Genomic DNA, 20,288 nt, shown 5'->3' on the forward strand with positions numbered 1-20,288 from the left:
TAAGGGTAGATGGTGTGTGTGTACTCAATTACCAAGATCCTGGCTTTTTGGAGTGGCCTGGTGGGTTCCCACCCGACCTTTTTACCTGTCAGCAACAGCAGCCTCTTTACACAGCCCAGTACATGCTGCTGTGTGCTGGGCTGCGGAGGGTCCAGGGACACTGACGCTGAGCAGCAGTCACTGACAATACTGACATCCTGGATACTTTTAAAGTTCTTCTTTTAGGAATGTGATTGTCAATTTTCTTCTTTTGTTCAATTTCTACAGTGAGAGTGCAATTTATATGGTGTTCTTCTTTCAGACATCTTCAATGATTATTTTATAGTTAACAGTGTAGGCATTTTAAGATTTAAGTTGGCATACTACCTAACTGTCCTGATGTTCCAGAAGCCAGGATGTTTGTCCTTATTTTCTGGGAATGTTGGGAGGTGTGTCCACCATAGGCTCTGCCTTCAGGGAAGAATACTTGTGTCAGACATGCTAGTCAAGTTCCCGTGACCATGTCCAGCAGATGCGACCATATGAGGCCATGTCCTGATATTGATAACATAAGTGTTGAGAGGTATAGCTTAGCATACAGCAGTGCAACAAGATATAAGATATAGATATACTGCGATAAAAACAACAACTATTTTCCATTCCAGGTACCTGCACAATTCCAAACCTTCAAAATGGAAAATATTTAGAAGATAAAGTTGATTTGGAAATTGGTGACTCTTTGCAATATGAATGTAATGATGGATTTAAATCAACAGATGGTAACATTGTTGGCAGTCTACAATGTCTCACTACTGGATTGTCTATTAAACCAGAATGCAAAGGTATGTCTGATTTCTTTCATTCTGTGAAAAAAAGATGATTAGTAATCAGATTATTTTATACAAAGATAGTAAATTTTGAACAACTGTGAACAAATATTAGATATGAACATTATTTAGAACTATATATTTTATAAATTCTTATATTTTGTAAATATAAATTATATAAATACTATTATGTTCTACTGGACAGTATGCCCACATTGTACAACTTGCAGTTCTCTTTTCCTTCCTAAACAGTAGAAAGTGAGATTCTTGAACTTCTGTTACACTTTTTAGAATTCAGGATCCAATTTATCAAAGAATCATGTGCTACTCTCACATTTTAGATTGTTTTCAATTATATATTGCTTTTAGTTTTTATTAGTTTTTCATACATTTATACATACATATTATATCATTTTCAACATAGAAATTGGTACTTAATTGGTGAACTATTATGTCAAAAGTCAACAACTACAATCAGATTTTGTATGTTATCTGCTTCAGTACACACCTTACAAGATGTCCATCATATTAAGATTTGTTTTGCCCTTCACTAACAATTGTGCATTCTGCTGAATCCTACAGTAATTGTATCCTTAGAAATAAATCCTTTTAATAGAAACCATAGTTTTTTTTCATTCTTCTTGCAGTTCACATTGGGCCTGATTCAGAAATGTAGGCAAATTCCACCTCAGATGCATATCTGTATGCTGCAGCTGTGATAAAATATGCAAATGTTGCAGCTGCAGGGATTTGTATTGAGACAACCACCAGCAGCTTCACAAATGCAAGCAACTGCATATAAATACATAAAAAAGGCAATCGAATATTACCAGCGCTCAATAAAAATATAATCACATGGAATACATATCATAATTTATTCGTAACAGTTAAAAACATAGGGCCTGATTCAGAGCCGCTCGTAAGCGGCCGCTCGTTCGCTCCGATCGATGTTCGCACATCTGCGCATGCGTATGGGTTGTAATGCGCATGCGCCAACCAGTCAGTGCGGTCGGAAATCGTGTGCTCGCAAAATAGCAAATGCCTGCTAATTTGAGTGACAGAATTAGGCGTTTGTGGGTGGTAACAGGGGAAGGTGCTTGAAAACGGGGAATGGAGATCCGAACGCAGGCATGCCAAATGGTCAAAACGGGCGTTTTAAGGGTGTGCATAATTAACAAAGCAGCGTCATCGACCACGTCAGTTGGTTGTCTTTTAGCCTGAACTGCTCGCATGATTGCGGTAGGAAAATGCTACCACAAGAATAGCGAGCAGTTCATACGCCTTTTGATGTACTCGATTAATCTAATAAATAGCGGAGATGACGTATGATGAGAGCGGCCAAGGTGCGTCTTTACAAAATAGCGAGCGCATGTTTCGTTCGCTCACTCAGATATAGAGGCGTCAACATATTGCAAATAGCGAGCGCTCAATTTAAATAGCCAGCCCCTTTTTCTGAACAAGCGAGCGCAAATAGCGTCCGGCTCTGAATCAGGCCCATAATCCATAAAATTGCACAAATAATGAAATATTGTAGAAAATATTGTATATGAAATTACGTGCTAAGCAATGTTCAATTGATAAGATGATCCACCATAAAAGCTGCATGTGGTTTATCAAATAGATGAATAGAACACACAGATATTCCAAATCGTCTTACTGCAGCCGCATTAATAGTTCATTGAACCCCAATAGTCTTGGGAGACTTCCAATCCCAAAATGTTAATATGTGAGAAGGGATGCGCACTCCCAATTGAAGATATAGGCCCTCATTCAGAGCCGTACGCTCTGAGCAGAGCGCACGCTCTGAATGAGGGCCGCCCTCCATAAAAATGGAGCGTCCTCCTGGACGCTCGTATAGCTGTGGGTCACCACCCACAGCCTATACGAGCGTGCAGTTTGATGGCCGCGATGGTCTTGACCATCGCGACCATCGAAACTGCGAGCCGGAGCCTGCGGTTGAGGTTTTCAACCGCAAGCCCCGGAGTGATTTTGGCTCTATCAGAGCCAAAATCACTCCCACTGACATCACTAGTGATGTCAGTGGGCCGGCTTCTGACGGGAGGCGTTCCCATGGGAACGCCCCCGTCAGGGAGGCATGCCCCCGGCACGCCCACCAAAGGGGGCGTGCTGTCAATCAACATCGACAGCACGCCCCCTTTGATCAGACACAACGAGCGAAGGAAAGTCCTTCGCTCGTCGCGTCTGGCGCATGCACACGACGGAGCTCCCGCCGTCGTGCGCATGCGCAGAGCACAACATCGACCCACTTGCGAGCGGACAGCCGCTTGCGAGTGGGTCTGAATCAGGCCCATAGTTACCAGTTCCAGTGTCCAATGTTGTGTGAGGTCTTGATTTAGCAATGCTGGCAGAGCTATCGCAGATGGATGTTCCCCCTAGGCACGGTTCCTGGTCCAAATAGCAATCTTCAGTAGTATGTGGTCTCACCAAATAGCATAATGATGGGTGGGCTCCCAGCAGTTGGTGGTGGTTTAAAATTCAACAATTTAATACAACCAATAATTATCAGCAGTTAAAAAACAATCACATAGATAGGAGGCAAACCTAATCACTAAATATATATATTAGATAGCAATCTTGTGGTTTCAATAACCTTAATTATTTGGTACAGCTTACCAGCTGCCACTGGGATATAATCAGTCATATTGCTCTCCACTATCCAGAGTTGGAGCGTGATAGTAATTCAGGTTCCATCCACATGATGTAAATAAACATCACATTGTCAATCCCCGTTGTAAGAGACTAGTTGTACGTAGACTACTGACATGATGGCAGTCTACATCCCGTCCTCGTGATGTAAGCAAACAACATGTGGTCGGCCAGTGTAGCAGGAGCCTACCATTCACAAACTTGTCGACGTGAAATCACGTCTCGCGATATAATATAATCATCACAACCCGCAATGAAAACATAGTGTCTACGCAGGTCCAGTCCATGTGATGTAAACAAAACACCACGTGGGCGGACCCACATAGATAGTATACCCTTTGTGTGTCACATACACCATTCTACGGACTCCCCACAAGTGATGAAATAGATTATTAATAGTCACTTCATATGGACAAACTCTGTACTATAATATCAATGAACTTCCTATAACAATATTTGGATAAAAAAATATACATATATAAAGAGACAGTCTTCTATATTTTGGAACAAACAACCAACCGGAAATATATTCCAGTGCTTATATAATTAATCATCTTGAGGTAATTTATTGCATAATCAGACACATATAGTCATAATATTAGACCCAGTATAGGTACTAATATCGGGAACTAGCCAAAAATATGTATGCATACACATGGAGCCACATACATGAAACCATGTAGTGAACAAAAAATCCTATGTCCTATACAAAATGTCTGAGTGCAATCTAACATACACTACAAATGAAAAACCATTGCTAAAGATTATATAGGGTCATTATCAGTCATATAGTAAAAAGCATGTTAAATGAGATTTATTAAAATTAAATAATCATAGAAGATATGAAACAATAAGAATTTAAATTAAATCTAGATGATGGAATTCAGGACCTCATTCAGAGCCGGTCGCACAGAGCGTGCGGTCGGTCTGAATGAGGGGAGGACCTCTTGAATTTTCAAGACGTCCTCCTTTGCAGTGGTAAGGCTGTGGGTTAACACCCACAGCCTTACGACCACCTAAGGTGATGGTCGCGATGGTCCAGACCATCGCGACCATCGGGGCTTACGACGAGACCCTAGGGTTGGGTCTCCCTTGTCGTAAGCCCCGGAGAGCTTTCGGCTCTGTCTGAGCCGGAAGCTCTCCACTGGGGCAGACCCCAAACGGTAGTCGTTCCCATTCCCGTTTGGGCTGCCACCCCCCCGGCCCACCTTCCAAATGGGGGGAGCTGTCAATCAACATCGACAGCTCGCCCCCTTTGGATCGAGACCCGCTACGACCGGCGCTGTCGGCCGTAGCGGGTCTCACGCATGCGCACGAAGGCACCGGCGCCGTCGTGCGCATGCTCTGTGGGGGGCCATCGACCTGGTCCGAGCGCATCGGCGCTAACGACCGGGTCTGAATGACCCCCTCAGTTCCAATGCTTCATTTAAACGATAAGGGTGAAGGGAATACAAACGGAATATCCAATATGATTCCCGTTTACAAAGATGTCTAAAGCGGTCTCCCCCCCATGATGTACAGTGAACTTTCTCAATCTCTATCAATCTAAGAGACTCAGGACTACCACCATAAATGTCTAAAAAGTGTCTGGATACACTATGTGTCATTAATTTGTTGACAATGTTTCTTCAATGTTCCATAAATCGAGTCTTGAGACTCCGAGTGGTCCTACCCACATATCTGTGCCCACATCCACACAGAAGCATGTATATTACGAACTTAGAATTACAATTAATAAATTATTTTATTGTATAGTTTTCTTTACATTCCTGTATATGTATAGTCTTGGTTCCATTTAATGTGTATTCACATGTAGTGCATCTGTTGCCCCCACATCTATAGAAACCAACCGGTTGGGGGGGAAGCCAAGAAAGTGATGTGTTAATAGATGCAGAAGTTTCAGATTTTATCAAATAACTGGGAGCTAGTATATTTTTCAAGGATTTACTCTTCCTGAAAACAACTGTGGGTTTGGAGGGAATTAAATCACAGAGGATATTATCTTGTTTCAAAATGTTATAATTTTTATTCATAATGTTTTTGATATCCCTGTATTGATTGTTGAATGTAGCCAAAAAAGTTAGTTCCCTATCTCTATCTGGCCTATCTTATTTTTCTTTCTGGCTTAATAATGATTCTCTACTCATACTAGCCACCTCTTGGTAAGCCTTGTCTACGAGATGTTGTGGGTATCCCTGTCTTTGAAAATATGTTGCCATGGAGTTGGCCTGAAGTTGAAAGCTAGTTTGATCTGAGCAATTTCTTCTCAAGCACATAAATTGGCTCTTTGGGATATTTTGCTTTCACGAAGGATAGTGTGCACTCTTAAAGTGTAAATATGCATTAGTATCTACTTCTTTAGCAAAGTTAGTTGTAACAATTCTGTTTCCACAAACCACCAAAGATACATCTAAAAACTCAATAGATTGTTTGTGAAAGGTGTGTGAAAATCGTAAATTGTCGTGGTTTTGGTTGATATTGGCAATAAAACTGAGTGCAGTGTTGAGGGGCCCATCCCAAATAATAAACAAATCATCAATGTACTGGCCATAGAGAACCAGGCTCGAGCCCAACCCGCCACCCCAGATGAGTTGGGCCTCAACCTCACTCATATAGATGTTGGCATAGCTGGGTGCGAACCTCGTTCCCATGGCTGTACCCATCACCTGTAAGTAAAAAGTGTCCAAAAAAAGAAAATAATTGTGACTAAGAATAAAAGAAATAGAATCAATGAGAAATTCTTGTATTGGATCTGAGAGGTCCCCATCAGCAAGGAGACATCTCCAAATCACCTCGATTCCTAATTCGTGAGGAATGTTGGTATATAAAGTTTGGACATCGAGGGTCATAAAGGCGTATGACTCTTTCCACTCAATATCTTTAACCAAATTCAAGAAATGGGTAGTATCATGAATATGTGATCTAAGTGTGGATAATCTTGGTTGTAAAAATGTATCCACAAAAAATTATAAATTATCAGATAAAGAATTTATACCAGAATTAATTGGGCACCCGGGGGGTGAAGTGAGGGACTTGTGAATTTTCGGTAAATTGTAATAAATGGGAGTGACTTGAAATGGTGAATAAAGAAAATGAAATTCATCCTTGGTGATTGTGTTGTTGTGTAAAGCAGTATCCAAAAGAGTCTTCATTCTAACAAGATTTTTTAGTAGGATCAGAAGGTAATCTAACATAGAATCCCACATCTCCCAACTGTCTCATAGCTTCAGCTATGTAATCCTTTTTATCTTGGACTACAAGTCCTCCCCCTTTATCAGCCTCTTTTATAATGATAGAGGAATCTTTAATGAGGTTCTTAAGGGCTCTTTTTTCTCACATATTGAGTTTGGTTTCCCTATGTTGACCCAACTGATCCTGCAAACATAACTGTCTGAAATCTTCTAAAGTTGTTTTATAAAAGCATTCGATGCTCATACTTTTCTGTTTGATAGGAAAGAACTCAGATCTCTGTTTAAATTTATTTTGATTAACATTGTAAAGGGGTTTGGTGGTTCTAGATGATGTTATAGTATTATTCTCCTCCCATAGTTCATCAAGTATATCCAGGCTTGATTTATCAGAGGAATCGAAAACAATAGGGAAAGCTACCTCATTAGCTCTGGAGATTGATTTCTGGGCAAAATACCTTTTGCAACATAGATCTCTAATGAATCTATTGAGATCAACAAAGAGCTCAAATATATTTGGTGTATTAGAAGGGGCAAATTTTAAGCCCTTGCATAGTAGGGACTTTTCAGCATCTGTTAATTTTTTAGATGAAAGATTGTAGATGGTGATGTTACCATCAGTATTGCCTATTTTGTTCTTTAGTTTCTTAAGAGCCTCTTTCTTCCCCCCCTCTTCTTCCTCTGTACTTGAATTCCTTCATCTTTTTGGTGTTTCTAAGATGTAATCTCTGTTTCTGTTTGGCCTGGTGTGATGATTTCTTTGTTGATGTGCATCTAAAAAAAACCCATGGGAAGGTTGTTTAGATGAAGATGAAATGTTGGTAGTGGTTGTTTTGGGACAAGCTCCTATATAATGTATCTGATCTCTAGGTACCTCTTTGGGAGAGGGTCTGATAATGTGTGGATGTTGGGAACGAGTGTCTGACTGCCTGATACCACTGGATGTGTAACCGTCTAGGGAGACATGCTGTGGGCGACGACCAGAGAGGACTCTCTGTCTAGTCCCCCACCGCGTATCCTCCATGGGAAAATGGTCACATCCCGTGGGCCACCCAGCATGGTGTGGGTGGTAGGAAGTCCGTTGATAGTCGTTAGAAAGATCCCTTGGTTGTATAATTCTTATACGACCATTCTTGTAGTCGTCTTTATCTCTTTTACATTTTTTACATTTATTATCAACTAGTAGTTTCTCAAATTTAGTTACTCTGTCTACAATCATCTGATCTCTCTTTTGATACTCTTCCAGTTGATTAGATGGTTCAATCCTCAGCTTCACTATCTCTATTTCTTTTTCAATACTTTTACTTTCTCCATCCTGTATTCAATAACAAGTTCCATCAATGAAAATGAACACTTATCCAATAAATTTTCCCATTTAGTTTGAAATTCTCCATCCTTTTCAAAAATTGAGTGTTTCGAAAGACGTAATCCTCTAGGAATAATCTTATGTTCTATATATTTTTTCAAATTAGTTCCATCAAGCCAATGTTTAGTTTTGGCTTTCAGGAGTTCTTCTAAAAGGCAAAATTACTGTTTTAAATTATGTTCCTCTTTGTTTGATTCTATTTTGGGTGGAGAATTCCAATTAGATAAATAGGTTTACCTCCTATTAGTTCTATTTTCAAAATTAGAGAAACACCCCATTACTGCAGCTGGAAAATGAGGGATAGTCAGTCCCTTAACAGAAAAAAAGCAATTAAATATTACCAGCGCTCAATAAAAATATAATCACATGGAATACATATCATAATTTATTCGTAACAGTTAAAAACATAATCCATAAAATTGCACAAATAATGAAACATTGTAGAAAATATTGTATATGAAATTACGTGCTAAGCAACGTTCAATTGATAAGATGATCCACCATAAACACAGATATTCCAAATCATCTTACTGCAGCTGCATTAATAGTTCATTGAACCGCAATAGTCTTGGGAGACTTCCAGTCCCAAAATGTTAATATGTGAGAAGGGATGTGCACTCCCAATTGAAGATATAGTTACCAGTTCAAGTGTCCAATGTTGTGTGGGGTCTTGATTTAGCAATGCTGGCAGAGCTATTGCAGATGGATGTTCCCCCTAGGCATGGTTCCTGGTCCAAATAGCAATCTTAAGTAGTATGTGGTCTCACCAAATAGCAATATGATGGGTGGGCTCCCAGTGGTTAGTGGTGGTCGTATATATGTCAATGCTGACGCGTTTCGCTGCGTGAAGATGCAGATTTATCAAAGGTAATGTTACTCTGTGTGGCACCCTTTTTATTCTGGTTATCCAAGATGTCAGCTGACTATTGCGGTTCAATTAACTATTAATGCGGCTGCAGTAAGATAATTTGGAATATCTGTGTGTTCTATTAATCTATTTGATAAACCACATGCAGCTTTTATGGTGGATCATTTTATCAATTAAACGTTGCTCAGCACGTAATTTCATATACAATATTTTCTACAATGTTTCATTATTTGTGCATTTTATGGATTATGTTTTTAACTGTTTTGAATAAATTATGATATGTATTCCATGTGATTATATTGTTATTGAGCGCTGGTAATATACGATTGCCTTTTTTCTGTTAAGGGACTGACTATCCCTCATTTTCCAGCTGCTCCCAATTAATTGGAGATAACACACACTACAGCGCTCCTATTTTGATAACTTTGTTATCATCCACATTGCATAAAAATACATAGTTTGGTTGCAGATCAGTTGATTATCAGACTGTGTAACCTTATGGTCACGCAGAATGGTTGCCAGAACTGAGATGCCAGAGTAATTGTTACTGCATGCAGTATCGCAGTTGCAGGCTGAGACATGCACTGAAAATTGTTGTGACACACCCACATTGTTGAAACCCACTGTTGCCTCATACAAATGGTCCCTGTCTGTAAATAAATTTGTGAATAAATCATAAATCCGAGTGACAGCGAAAATGAAATGTGACACATGCTTAGTGCAACTCAGAAGCATGTGCAGTAGAGATGTGTGTGGACCCCTGTGTTTTGGTTTTGGTTTTGGCAAAACCATCCACAAATGTTTTGGTTTTCTTTAAAATTGATAAAAACAACTACATTTTTTAATTTGGACCTGTTTTTGTTTCTATAGCATTACTAACACAAATAACATCCATTTCAAGTAATTTCCAGTAAATTTTGACCACCTCACAGATCACAGTATTGTTTTCACCAATACTGGCCAAAGGCTACAGTGAGCTAAATTAAGCAAAAGAGCAGTGGTACAAACACATGGCAGTTTAAAAGAATATAACACATCTATGAAACCTAGTGAAACTGCAGTGGTAGAAGGGATAGCAATTTAATAAATTATGCAATACTATAGAATATTTTCATATATCAAGAATTTGATCAGAGGGCTGAGGCCACCACAGGTAAATGGAGGTGGAGTATTTATGTACTGGAAGCCAGGTAAATTGATTGATTGATTGATTGATTACTAACAATAATAACTCTTTTCTGTGATACTCTTAAATGAAAAAGTAAAACTTGACATGTAATATTGAATAAATTCAGGGATAAACACACAAAAAAATACACATATAGTAGCAGACAAATATAATCTGAACAAAGTGATAATACCTTCAGTAGCAAGGAATAGGGTGTATATAAATTTGCTTATATTATGACTTGGCAAAATGTCTCTTTAATATTCATATCTTGTATAAACATATATTATTCCAGATTGCATGAGTGCAGCAGCTGCATAATAATAGATTCCTACAACACTGTTGCAGGCATATATATGAAAAATATGTATCAATATTTAGACAGTGCACTACATTAATATGTATGCATATTTATCATATCCAACAGAATGCTCCAATTATCTATTCAACAATAGTCAGAAATAATATACCACAGGGTATCTGCTACACATGCAATCAGAGGTATCATATACAGAATGAATGATAGGAAAATACATGTAATGCATACCAGGTTTCTAGTTTTGACCATTTGTCATAGAGAGTGAATGGCAATGAGTGGGCCAAAATGATATATACAAATATATATTAGATCACTCTGCATCTGTTTTTAACCCTAGTGTATCTCAAGAGGAGAGATCACTGTGGGTTAATGAGAGTACAGGAGAAAAATATGTATGATAGAGATAAATTAAACTAATTACTCCATTGAGACATTGGAATGTGAGGTACACATAAAAACACATATAGTAAAAATCAGGTGAAATATAAATGTGTAGTTATAGTAGATTTAATGTACCAATACTTTGATAAATGAGCATCTTGGTCTAAATATTTTATCTCAATTAAAGATGTCAAAAGGCTAGTACACCAATATATCTGTTAGTTAGTCACATGTACACATAGGTGATATGTTTAGATATTTATTCCTGCAGATGCATTTTTCTCCACTGTGTGACCATAGGGAAACCTGTTCCTTACATAATTGTTAAGCTATCTATCTCACAAAACAATGGATTTGGGCATTCGTGTGCTCAGGTGTGTGTATATGATACGTATAATTAAGATCATATCTCAGTACAGCAGACCTGTGGAGGTCATTAAACAAGTTCATCCATTGTCCAGTGAGGGTCAACTTATTTGTACATTAAGCTCAGGGAATGTTAGTGAATAGAAATTGCACATTTTATGACACCATTGTTGTTTATTCCAACCTGGGCCAGCAAACATGATTCTGTGAAACTATGCCAGTTTAATACATAAGATTTGGGATATAAGTCATTATTATTATTTAATATATTAAATTTATATCTGACTTTGACATAACAATGAAAAAGTATACAGTACAAATAAGCTGCTGATTCGTGCTGTCACAAAGCTGGGTGATGATATCTTGGTGAAACATGTTTTGAGCTTCTTAACTTGGATTCCTATGATCTATTGAACTTGCATTGAACTTTACATCCCTGGAACAATTTGCAGCCTTCAAGGACTACTGGTGGACATTATCTCAACCCATGTATCTGCATGATTAGATGCTAAAGGGACTGATTTGGCCACACAGATCCATGGAATGGTAACTCATTGCTGCTTAATTTGTGCCCTTAAGACACAGAGTAGAGGCATAATTTCATAATTTATGACATAGGAATGCTGGAGCCTGTGATCAGCAGCAGGTGAGCAGTGGAATGCAAGCTGATGTCTGCACAAAGAGGGCCGGATTCAGCTTGGATCACAGTTGCTAATACACACACAATCGGCTGATTGTTATGTTCTGTGCATGCGTATGCATCACAGTGTGTGAACCGGCCACTGCGATCTGGACTGCAATTGCAGTGACTATACAGACCCATTGCAGAGTAATTGACAGGAAGTGCCATTTGGGGGTGGAGAAAGGGGGATGGTTGGTGAAATGCAGGGGTGACAGTGCGTTTAGATGCCATTACAGGGGCATGCATAAATTAGCCACTGCAATGCCCTATGAGGCCTCATAGCATGCGCTGAAGTTAGCAAAGCATGAGGCTGCAATGGTACTCGATTGTACTGATGGTTTCGCAGTCTTGCTAAACATTACGGATGTGTGTAAGGTAAAGTGGGTGTGTGTCCTTATGAAGTGGGATGTGTGTAAGGTAATGTGGGTGTCCTTATGAAGTGGGATGTGTGTAAGGTAAGGTGGGTGTCCTTATGAAGTGGCATGTGTGTAAGTTAAGGTGGGTGTCCGTATGAAGTGGGATGTGTGTAAGGTAAGGTTGGTGTCCTTATGAAGTGGGATGTGTGTAAGGTAAGGTGGGTGTCCTTATGAAGTGGGATGTGTGTAAGGCAAGGTGGGTGTCCTTATGAAGTGGGATGTGTGTAAGGTAAGGTGGGTGTCCTTATGAAGTGGGATGTGTGTAAGGTAAGGTGGATGTCTTTATGAAGTGGGATGTGTGTAAGGTAAGGTGGGTGTCCTTATGAAGTGGGATGTGTGTAAGGTAAGGTGGGTGTCCTTATGAAGTGGGATGTGTGTAAGGTAAAGTGGGTGTCCTTATGAAGTGGGATGTGTGTAAGGCAAGGTGGGTGTCCTTATGAAGTAGGATGTGTGTAAGGCAAGGTGGGTGTCCTTATGAAGTGGGATGTGTGTAAGGTAAGGTGGGTGTCCTTATGAAGTGGGATGTGTGTAAGGTAAGGTGGGTGTCCTTATGAAGTGGGATGTGTGTAAGGCAAGGTGGGTGTCCTTATGAAGTGGGATGTGTGTAAGGCAAGGTGGGTGTCTTTATGAAGTGGGATGTGTGTAAGGTAAGGTGGGTGTCCTTATGAAGTGGGATGTGTGTAAGGTAAGGTGGGTGTCCTTATGAAGTGGGATGTGTGTAAGGTAAGGTGGGTGTCCTTATGAAGTGGGATGTGTGTAAGGTAAGGTGGGTGTCCTTATGAAGTGGCATGTGTGTAAGTTAAGGTGGGTGTCCTTATGAAGTGGGATGTGTGTAAGGTAAGGTGGGTGTCCTTATGAAGTGGGATGTGTGTAAGGTAAGGTGGGTGTCCTTATGAAGTGGGATGTGTGTAAGGTAAGGTGGGTGTCCTTATGAAGTGGGATGTGTGTAAGGTAAGGTGGGTGTCCTTATGAAGTGGGATGTGTGTAAGGTAAGGTGGGTGTCCTTATGAAGTGGGATGTGTATAAGGTAAGGTGGGTGTCCTTATGAAGTGGGATGTGTGTAAGGTAAAGTGAGCGTCCTTATGTTGTGCTGGGGTGGCATAGTGATCGCAATGAATTAGTATACTATCACAGTTGAACTGTGTGCGTAATTGCTATTGCATTCGCACTTGCAATCGGTAGTGAATCAGGCCCAAAGGCAGGTGACTGTATTAATTGCACACGTATGAAGGTGATGCTGGGTAAAGTTTTTTTACAATTTTGGATATGTTGCATCTTGCATGTAAGAGATATATATGCTGTTATGCTGTTGGTCTTGACAATGGACCGCTACTGGTGTAAAACGTTGAATGACAAAATTACATTGGAGAAATGAGCAAATCTATGGTGTTTTGATTATTATTAAAAAGTCCTCTATGCTGCATAACTTGTTTGGTCACTTGCGATGGTGAAAAAATAAGTTGTTGATGTTCATTTCATGTGTGGATTGGTGAGTGCCCTGATATCAATGCTTGGTGTGTGTGTGTGTGTATATATATATATATATATATATATATATATGTATATATATATATACTCAATCAAAGGACTGGCACTCAGGTCAATCAAATCATCTTTGCCAGGTGCCCCCACAGCAATAGCCAAAAATAGAAATTCACAGGGTGCGGCACTCACGGACATACAAACACGATAGACTGCTAGTGACGTTGTTGACGTTTCAGTTTTATAACTGTCTTCAGAATCTGACAGTTATAAAACTGAAACGTCAACAACGTCACTAGCAGTCTATCGTGTTTGTATGTCCGTGAGTGCTGCACCCTGTGAATTTCTATATATATATATATATATATATCCAAATGCAGAGCAACAGCGGGCGGCACTCAAAGAAACTTTCAAAAATGACACGGACACACCGTGAATCCAGTTAACGTTTCAATTCTTCAAGAGTTGAAACGTTGACTGGATTCACGGTGTGTCCGTGTCATTTTTGATAGTTTCTTTGAGTGCCGCCCTCTGTTGCTCTGCATTTGGATACAAATATACTGGGAAGGCACCTACAAGTAAAGTTCCATAGGTGCTAGTGCCGAGTATTGTGATAGACTATATATATATATATATATATATATATATATATATCTATATCATAGTTGCCTACCTTTTAATTTCTCCTCCCTGGGAGATGTCCAGGTAGGAGAAGCAAGTGAGTTGTGATGGGGGCGGGGCCTGATGGTTTGTGTCATTAAGCCCTACCCCCTTTGCAGTAAATAGTCATGATTAGTGCAATTTACATAGGGGCGGGGCTAAATGACACGATTCATTAAGAATTGTATCATTAAGCCCCACCCTCTTCATGGGGACTTGCAATCGCCGCGGAAATTCTCCCCATTCTGCCCACTTCACTAGGAAGTGGGCAGAATGCGGGAGAAGTGCCTATCATTCTGGGGGTGCGGGGGGGTACCTGAAAAATTGTGAGCCTCCCGCGAAAACTGGGAGGGTAGGCATGATTGATATATATGATATATATATACAGTATATATATTATATATATATATATTTCTACATCAGGTTCCATAGGGTATCCACAATATACCTTTGGGTATAGGTGATGACGTCAGGCACGGGCACCACAGAGTTAAGGTTTCAAGCCTCCCAGGATGCACTGGTCCCCCTCCTATACCCCACCCCTGAGCCAAGGCACATCAGTTTCAATGGTGCCCAGCTCGGAGTCGGAGCACATGTTACAGAGGGGGGCTGTTATGGCCCCTGAAGTTTTTCTTCATGTAGCTGTGGCTGCACATCTGAGTCCAGGAATGATGATGTTTGTCCATGCAAGATGACGTTTTGCCTCTTTCTGATTTCCGTTTTTTTTGAGGGAAAAATCCGAACTCGGCGTGCAAACTCGAACCTATCTGAGCCTGCACATCCCTAGTCAGTACTGACGTCCATGCTGTCACTCCTACACCCCTCCAGTACCAGAACGCCGGTACTGATCTGGGGATGCTGGTAGGCATCTGGGGTCACAGCTAGCGGTGACCCGGGATGCCTGGACTGTGGCCGGATCCAAGGGGGGCAGGTAAGCGGCGGGGTCCCACGGAGGGTCACCGCTGGGAACACAGTCCCAAGTACCCAGGCAGGGGGCTCCCTGGGGACTGGCTGCAGTGTGGAGCCAGGTACTAACCTGCGCTTCCACTATGCCCATGGGACAGCGGGCCGCAGCTGTGTGGCAAACGTCTGGCATCCCAGGGGTTAAATGCAAGCCAGGGTAGAGCACCTTCCCTGTTCACAGCCAGCGCCTCCCCCGCTGCACACATGGCCTCTCCACAGCGGTCTGGTCCGTCTGTGTAAGCGCTCCTTCCCCGGGCCCGCCTCCTCTCTGCTCCTCGGCGGCCATCTTCAACACTTGGCAAGTACTGCTGGAAGCTGAAGTCCGGTGGCATCGCGGTCCAGGTCTCCCTGCATAATTCTCCTCAGCTGCAAGGTCAGTCTATGCAGCGCTGTTTCCTACTAGACTATGTGTCTGAGTAGTTGAGCTCAGCGCTGATAGTGCAGGGATTTCTTCTGCATTGTATGTGACTACTTGCTAGCACTGCTGCCTGTACTTTCACTTTCTGACTGGTAAAGCCCTTACAGTATGGTGTTACAGGGTGCTTATTGCCTGTGAGGCGTGCCACATACATTCCGTTCATCATGTCTGAGAGTGAACGTGACTTTTCTCTCCAGCTAAAGTGTACCACATGTAATGTACCAATAGCGGAGGGTGATGGTAACTCTGACGGGTTATGTAGGGCATGTTATTTAATATCTCGCCTGATTTCTGCCACTGCGCCAGTGCAGGAACCGCCCTGGGCTTGTTTTGCTAAGGCACTTACAACCCTTGTGGGCCAGCTAGCGATGCCCCCTGTGTTCCCTCAGATGGGGTTATCACAGCAGTCAGTGGTGTCGTCATCCATGCAGGGGTTTCCCAGACAGTTGATGGTACCCCAGTGTCTCCCGCTGTTGCCCCCCCCAGGTCTCACAAGAGCCTGCATGGGTTAATTCCTTGTCCACTACGGTGCAACACCTGATGGACGTTTGACAAGGGGAATCATCATTGCGGACGCATAAGCGACCATTAGCATCTCAGACTGCTCAATTTGATGAGGATGATGTGTCGTCTGATGACGGTGAGATATTTGACCTTTCTGACCAGGAGCCCCTCCGTACTAAGGAGACGGAGGCCAAGTCTAAAGTGTATATACCTGGCCTTATACGTGCTGTCCGTACGGCCTTGGTTTTTGAGGATGACGATTCCCCCGTGACCAAATCCAAATACGCCTTCTTTAAGGATGTTAAGGGTGATGCCACTGTTTTTCCTCTTTCTGGTCATCTAGTAGATCATTTAGAGGAGGTGTGTAAAAATCCAGGTAAACAGTACCAGCCTCAAAACTGTTTGGCTTTTGCATATCCATTTGCAGTTAATTATATCTCTAAGTGGGAATCTCCTCCGCAAGTGGATTCTCATGTGACACGCCTAGTGAGAAGTGCTACTTTGCCCACGCCCTCTATGTCCTCCTTAAAAGATGCTATGGATCGCAAGGTTGAAATATGTCTTAAGTCCATTTATTCCCTGGCTGGAGGGGCGGCCAGACCGGCTATGGCCGTGTGCTGGGTGGCCAGAGCCATGGAAGGCTGGGCTGATAGTTTGGAGGCGTCTCTGGACTCTGACTCTTCTGCGGAGCAAACAGAATTAGTTGGAAATCTCAGAGACTCGGTCACTTACATTAATGAAGCGGCCTTGGATATCGGTCTCCTCACTTCCAGAATCTCCTCTGCAGCGGTAGCCGCTCGTCGCACCTTGTGGTTGCGCTCTTGGAAAGCGGACGCAGATTCCAAGAAGGGCTTAGAATGCTTGCCTTTTAATTGACAGGTCCTATTTGGCCCTGATTTAGACAAGATAGTGGTCATGCTGGCAGCGGCCAAGTCTGCGTGTCTCCCATCGGCTACAGTTCCATCAGGAGCAGGTACTTCATCCTTTTGGCCCTACTGGACCCAGGGTAGGTCCAAAGCACAGTCTTTTCCAAGACAGGCCAGCCCCAAAAAGGCTACCAAGCCAAAGAAACATTGCAGTGCTAGACACCCTCTCCCTAAGTCGGATGACAAGCCTTCCGCCTGATGGCCCGGGCCTCCCTTTGGGGGATCCCAGAGTGGGAGGCCGCCTCCTTTGGATCACCCAGTATTGGTGTCTGACTACCATGGACACGAGGTGGTCTCTCAGGGTTATGCCCTCTCCTTCCGGTGCAGGCCCCCCAGCAGGTTTTTCACCACAGGCCTTCTGTCAGATCAGAACAAAGCCCTGGAACTACAGAAAGTTTTGCACTCTATGCTCCAGGCTGGAGTTATAGTGCCTGTTCTATTCTCCCAGAGGGGCATGGGTTTCTATTCCAATCTCTTTTTGGTGCAGAAACCCAATGGGTCTTACCATCCTTACCTCAAATCCCTCAACAAGTCCTTGAGGGGACCTCGATTCCAGATGGAGACCCTCCGTTCCATTATACTAGCGATGGAGCCTGGGGATTTCATGGCGTCATTGGACATCCAGGACGCATACCTGCATGTCCCCATTGTCTTAGCGCATCAGGAATTCCTCAGGTTTGTGGTGCTCGGCAAACACTTTTAATTCCAGATCTTGCCCTTTGGTCTGGCAACAGTGCCTTGTGTCTTCACCAAAGTCATGGCGGTCATGGCAGCTCACCTGCGGATGCCGGGAGTCCGCTTGTTGCCTTATCTGGATGACCTGCTGTTGTTAGCAGGGTCTCCAGAAGTCCTCCAGCATCATCTGCAGATGACAGTCTCAGTATTGCAAGATCACGGCTGGTTAATAAACTGGAAGAAATCCACCCTGGTTCCCTCACAGAGGATTCTTTTTCTCGGAGCCTTGTTGGACTCTCAACTACAGAGGATCTTTGTGACAGAGGACAAGATCTCTGCATTACAGACAAAGATATGCAGTTGCCATCAGAGCCGCCGAGTGTCCATTCACTCGGCAATGAGGTTACTGGGCACCATGGTGTCACTTTTCGACCAGACCTCTGCAGCAGTTGATCCTCTCCAGTTGGAATGGGTTGCCTCAGCGGATAAAGACGCAGACCATGGTGCTTTCTCCAGAAGTTCGCCTGTCTCTGGCCTGGTGGTTGCAAACGACTCACTTGAACAGGGGACGTCCCTCTTGGGTGGTAAATGGGTCCTGTTGATGACGGATGCCAGTCTCAGAGGCTGTGGAGCAGTCACGGGTCCACACTTGTTCCAGGGCAGGTGGACCCCAGCAGAAGCGGCGCTTCCAATAAACATCTTTGAACTTCACGTGGTATTCCATGCCCTCCAGCAAGCAACACAGGTTCTACAAGAAAAACCCATGCAGGGCCAATCAGACAATGCCACCACGGTGGCTTATATAAACCACCAAGGAGGAATCCGAAGTCGGGCAGCACTGGCTGAAGTGTCCCGCATCCTGACTTGTGCGGAGGGCAATCTCCCGGCCATTTCAGTGGTATTCATACCAGGAATCCTCAACTGGGAAGTGGACTTTCTCAGCCGGCAGGATGTACATCCAGGAGAATGGTATCTTCCCCAGGAGGTGTTTCAACTCATGTTGGACAAGTGGGGCCTACCAGAAATAGACCTCATGGCTTCCCGACACAACAACAAACTGCCTGTGTACAGGTCAAGAACAAGAGACAAGGAGGCATTTCTGGTAGATGCTCTGTCGGTCCGGTGAACCTTCCAGTTTGTGTATCTCTTCCCTCTGTTCTCCCTTCTTCCTCGGGTAATCCGAAAATTCAAACAAGAAGGCAGCACGCTCCTGTCGATAGCTCCGTAGTGGCCCAGACGTCACTGGTTCTCGGACCTTCAGGCTCTCTCCGAAGACGCTCCACTGAGGTTGCCTCTAGATCTGGACCTGTTGTCACAGGGTCCTTGTCTTTACCCGGGCCTGAGTTGTCTGTCTTTGATGGCGTGGCTGTTGAGACAGCCCTCTCAAGGTCCAGAGGTTTTTCCAGCTCTGTAATTACCACCATGCTAAGAGCTCGCAAGCCTGCGTCAGCAAGAATTTACCATCGAGTATGGCATACTTTCTTTCAGTGGTGTCACCCTAGAGGCTATGATCCTCAGGTATTCCAGATATCCAGGGTGTTGGCTTTCCTACAGGTGGGCTTAGATCACAGTCTTCGCCTTGCTTCTCTGAAGGTGCAGGTTTCTGCCCTGTCAGTATGGTTTCAGTGTAGGATTGCTACTCTTCCTGATGTCTGCACCTTTATGCAGGGTGTGCTTCATGTTCAGCCTCCCTTTGTTCCACCAGTGGCTCCTTGGGATCTAGCTGTGGTCCTGAGGGCTCTCCAAGGACCGCCGTTTGAACCACTGGGCTCAGTGGATTTTAAATGGCTTACTGATAAGATGGTATTCCTTCTGGCCATTGCTTCAGCCAGGCGGGTATCAGAATTGGAGGCTCTCTCATGTCGGCCTCCCTTTCTTATTTTTCATAGGCACAGGGCGGTGCTTCACACCCGCCCTAGTTTTCTCCCAAAGGTGGTATCTAGTTTCCACATCAACGAGGAAATCATAGTGCCAGCCTTTAATTCACCAGACCTATTGGTTGGTGAGGCCACCTTAGATGTGGTGCGGGCTCTACAAATTTATGTTGACCGCACCAATTCTTTTAGGAAGTCAGACTCCTTGTTTGTCCTCTATGGCTTCCATAAGAAAGGTTGGCCTGCCACTAAGCAAACTTTGGCAGGATGGTTTCGCATGGCAATTTCGGAAGCTTATATTCATGAAGGCCTTCAGGCTCCATCCTCTGTTAGGGCTCATTCCACTTGGTCTGTGGGTCCTTCGTGGGCAGCTCGACGTGGCGCCTCAGCAATTCAGCTGCGCAAGGCAGCCACGTGGTCATCTGTCCATACTTTCGTAAGGTATTATGTTTTTGATACCTTCGCCTCTCAGGATGCTTCTTTCAGACGGCGGATTCTCCTTACAGCACAGGAGCATCCCCACCCTTAAAGGATACTGCTTTGGGACATCCCCAAGGTA

General features: G+C 43.1%; 1 protein-coding gene across 4 annotated transcripts in view; it reads left to right on the forward strand.

Annotated features, from left to right (window-relative positions):
• CFH (complement factor H) overlaps positions 1-20,288 on the forward strand; it is a 695,946-nt gene that overhangs the window by 202,665 nt on the left and 472,993 nt on the right. For all 4 annotated transcript variants that reach the window (XM_088478854.1, XM_088478855.1, XM_088478856.1 and 1 more), the window contains one exon: positions 645-821. In XM_088478854.1, coding sequence (XP_088334980.1) covers positions 645-821 — 177 coding nt within the window. The remainder of the gene's footprint in view (positions 1-644; positions 822-20,288) is intronic.

The sequence above is a fragment of the Taudactylus pleione genome, unplaced genomic scaffold (assembly GCF_031769625.1).
Source record: "Taudactylus pleione unplaced genomic scaffold, aTauple2 ptg000223l, whole genome shotgun sequence".
NCBI lineage: Eukaryota > Metazoa > Chordata > Amphibia > Anura > Myobatrachidae > Taudactylus > Taudactylus pleione.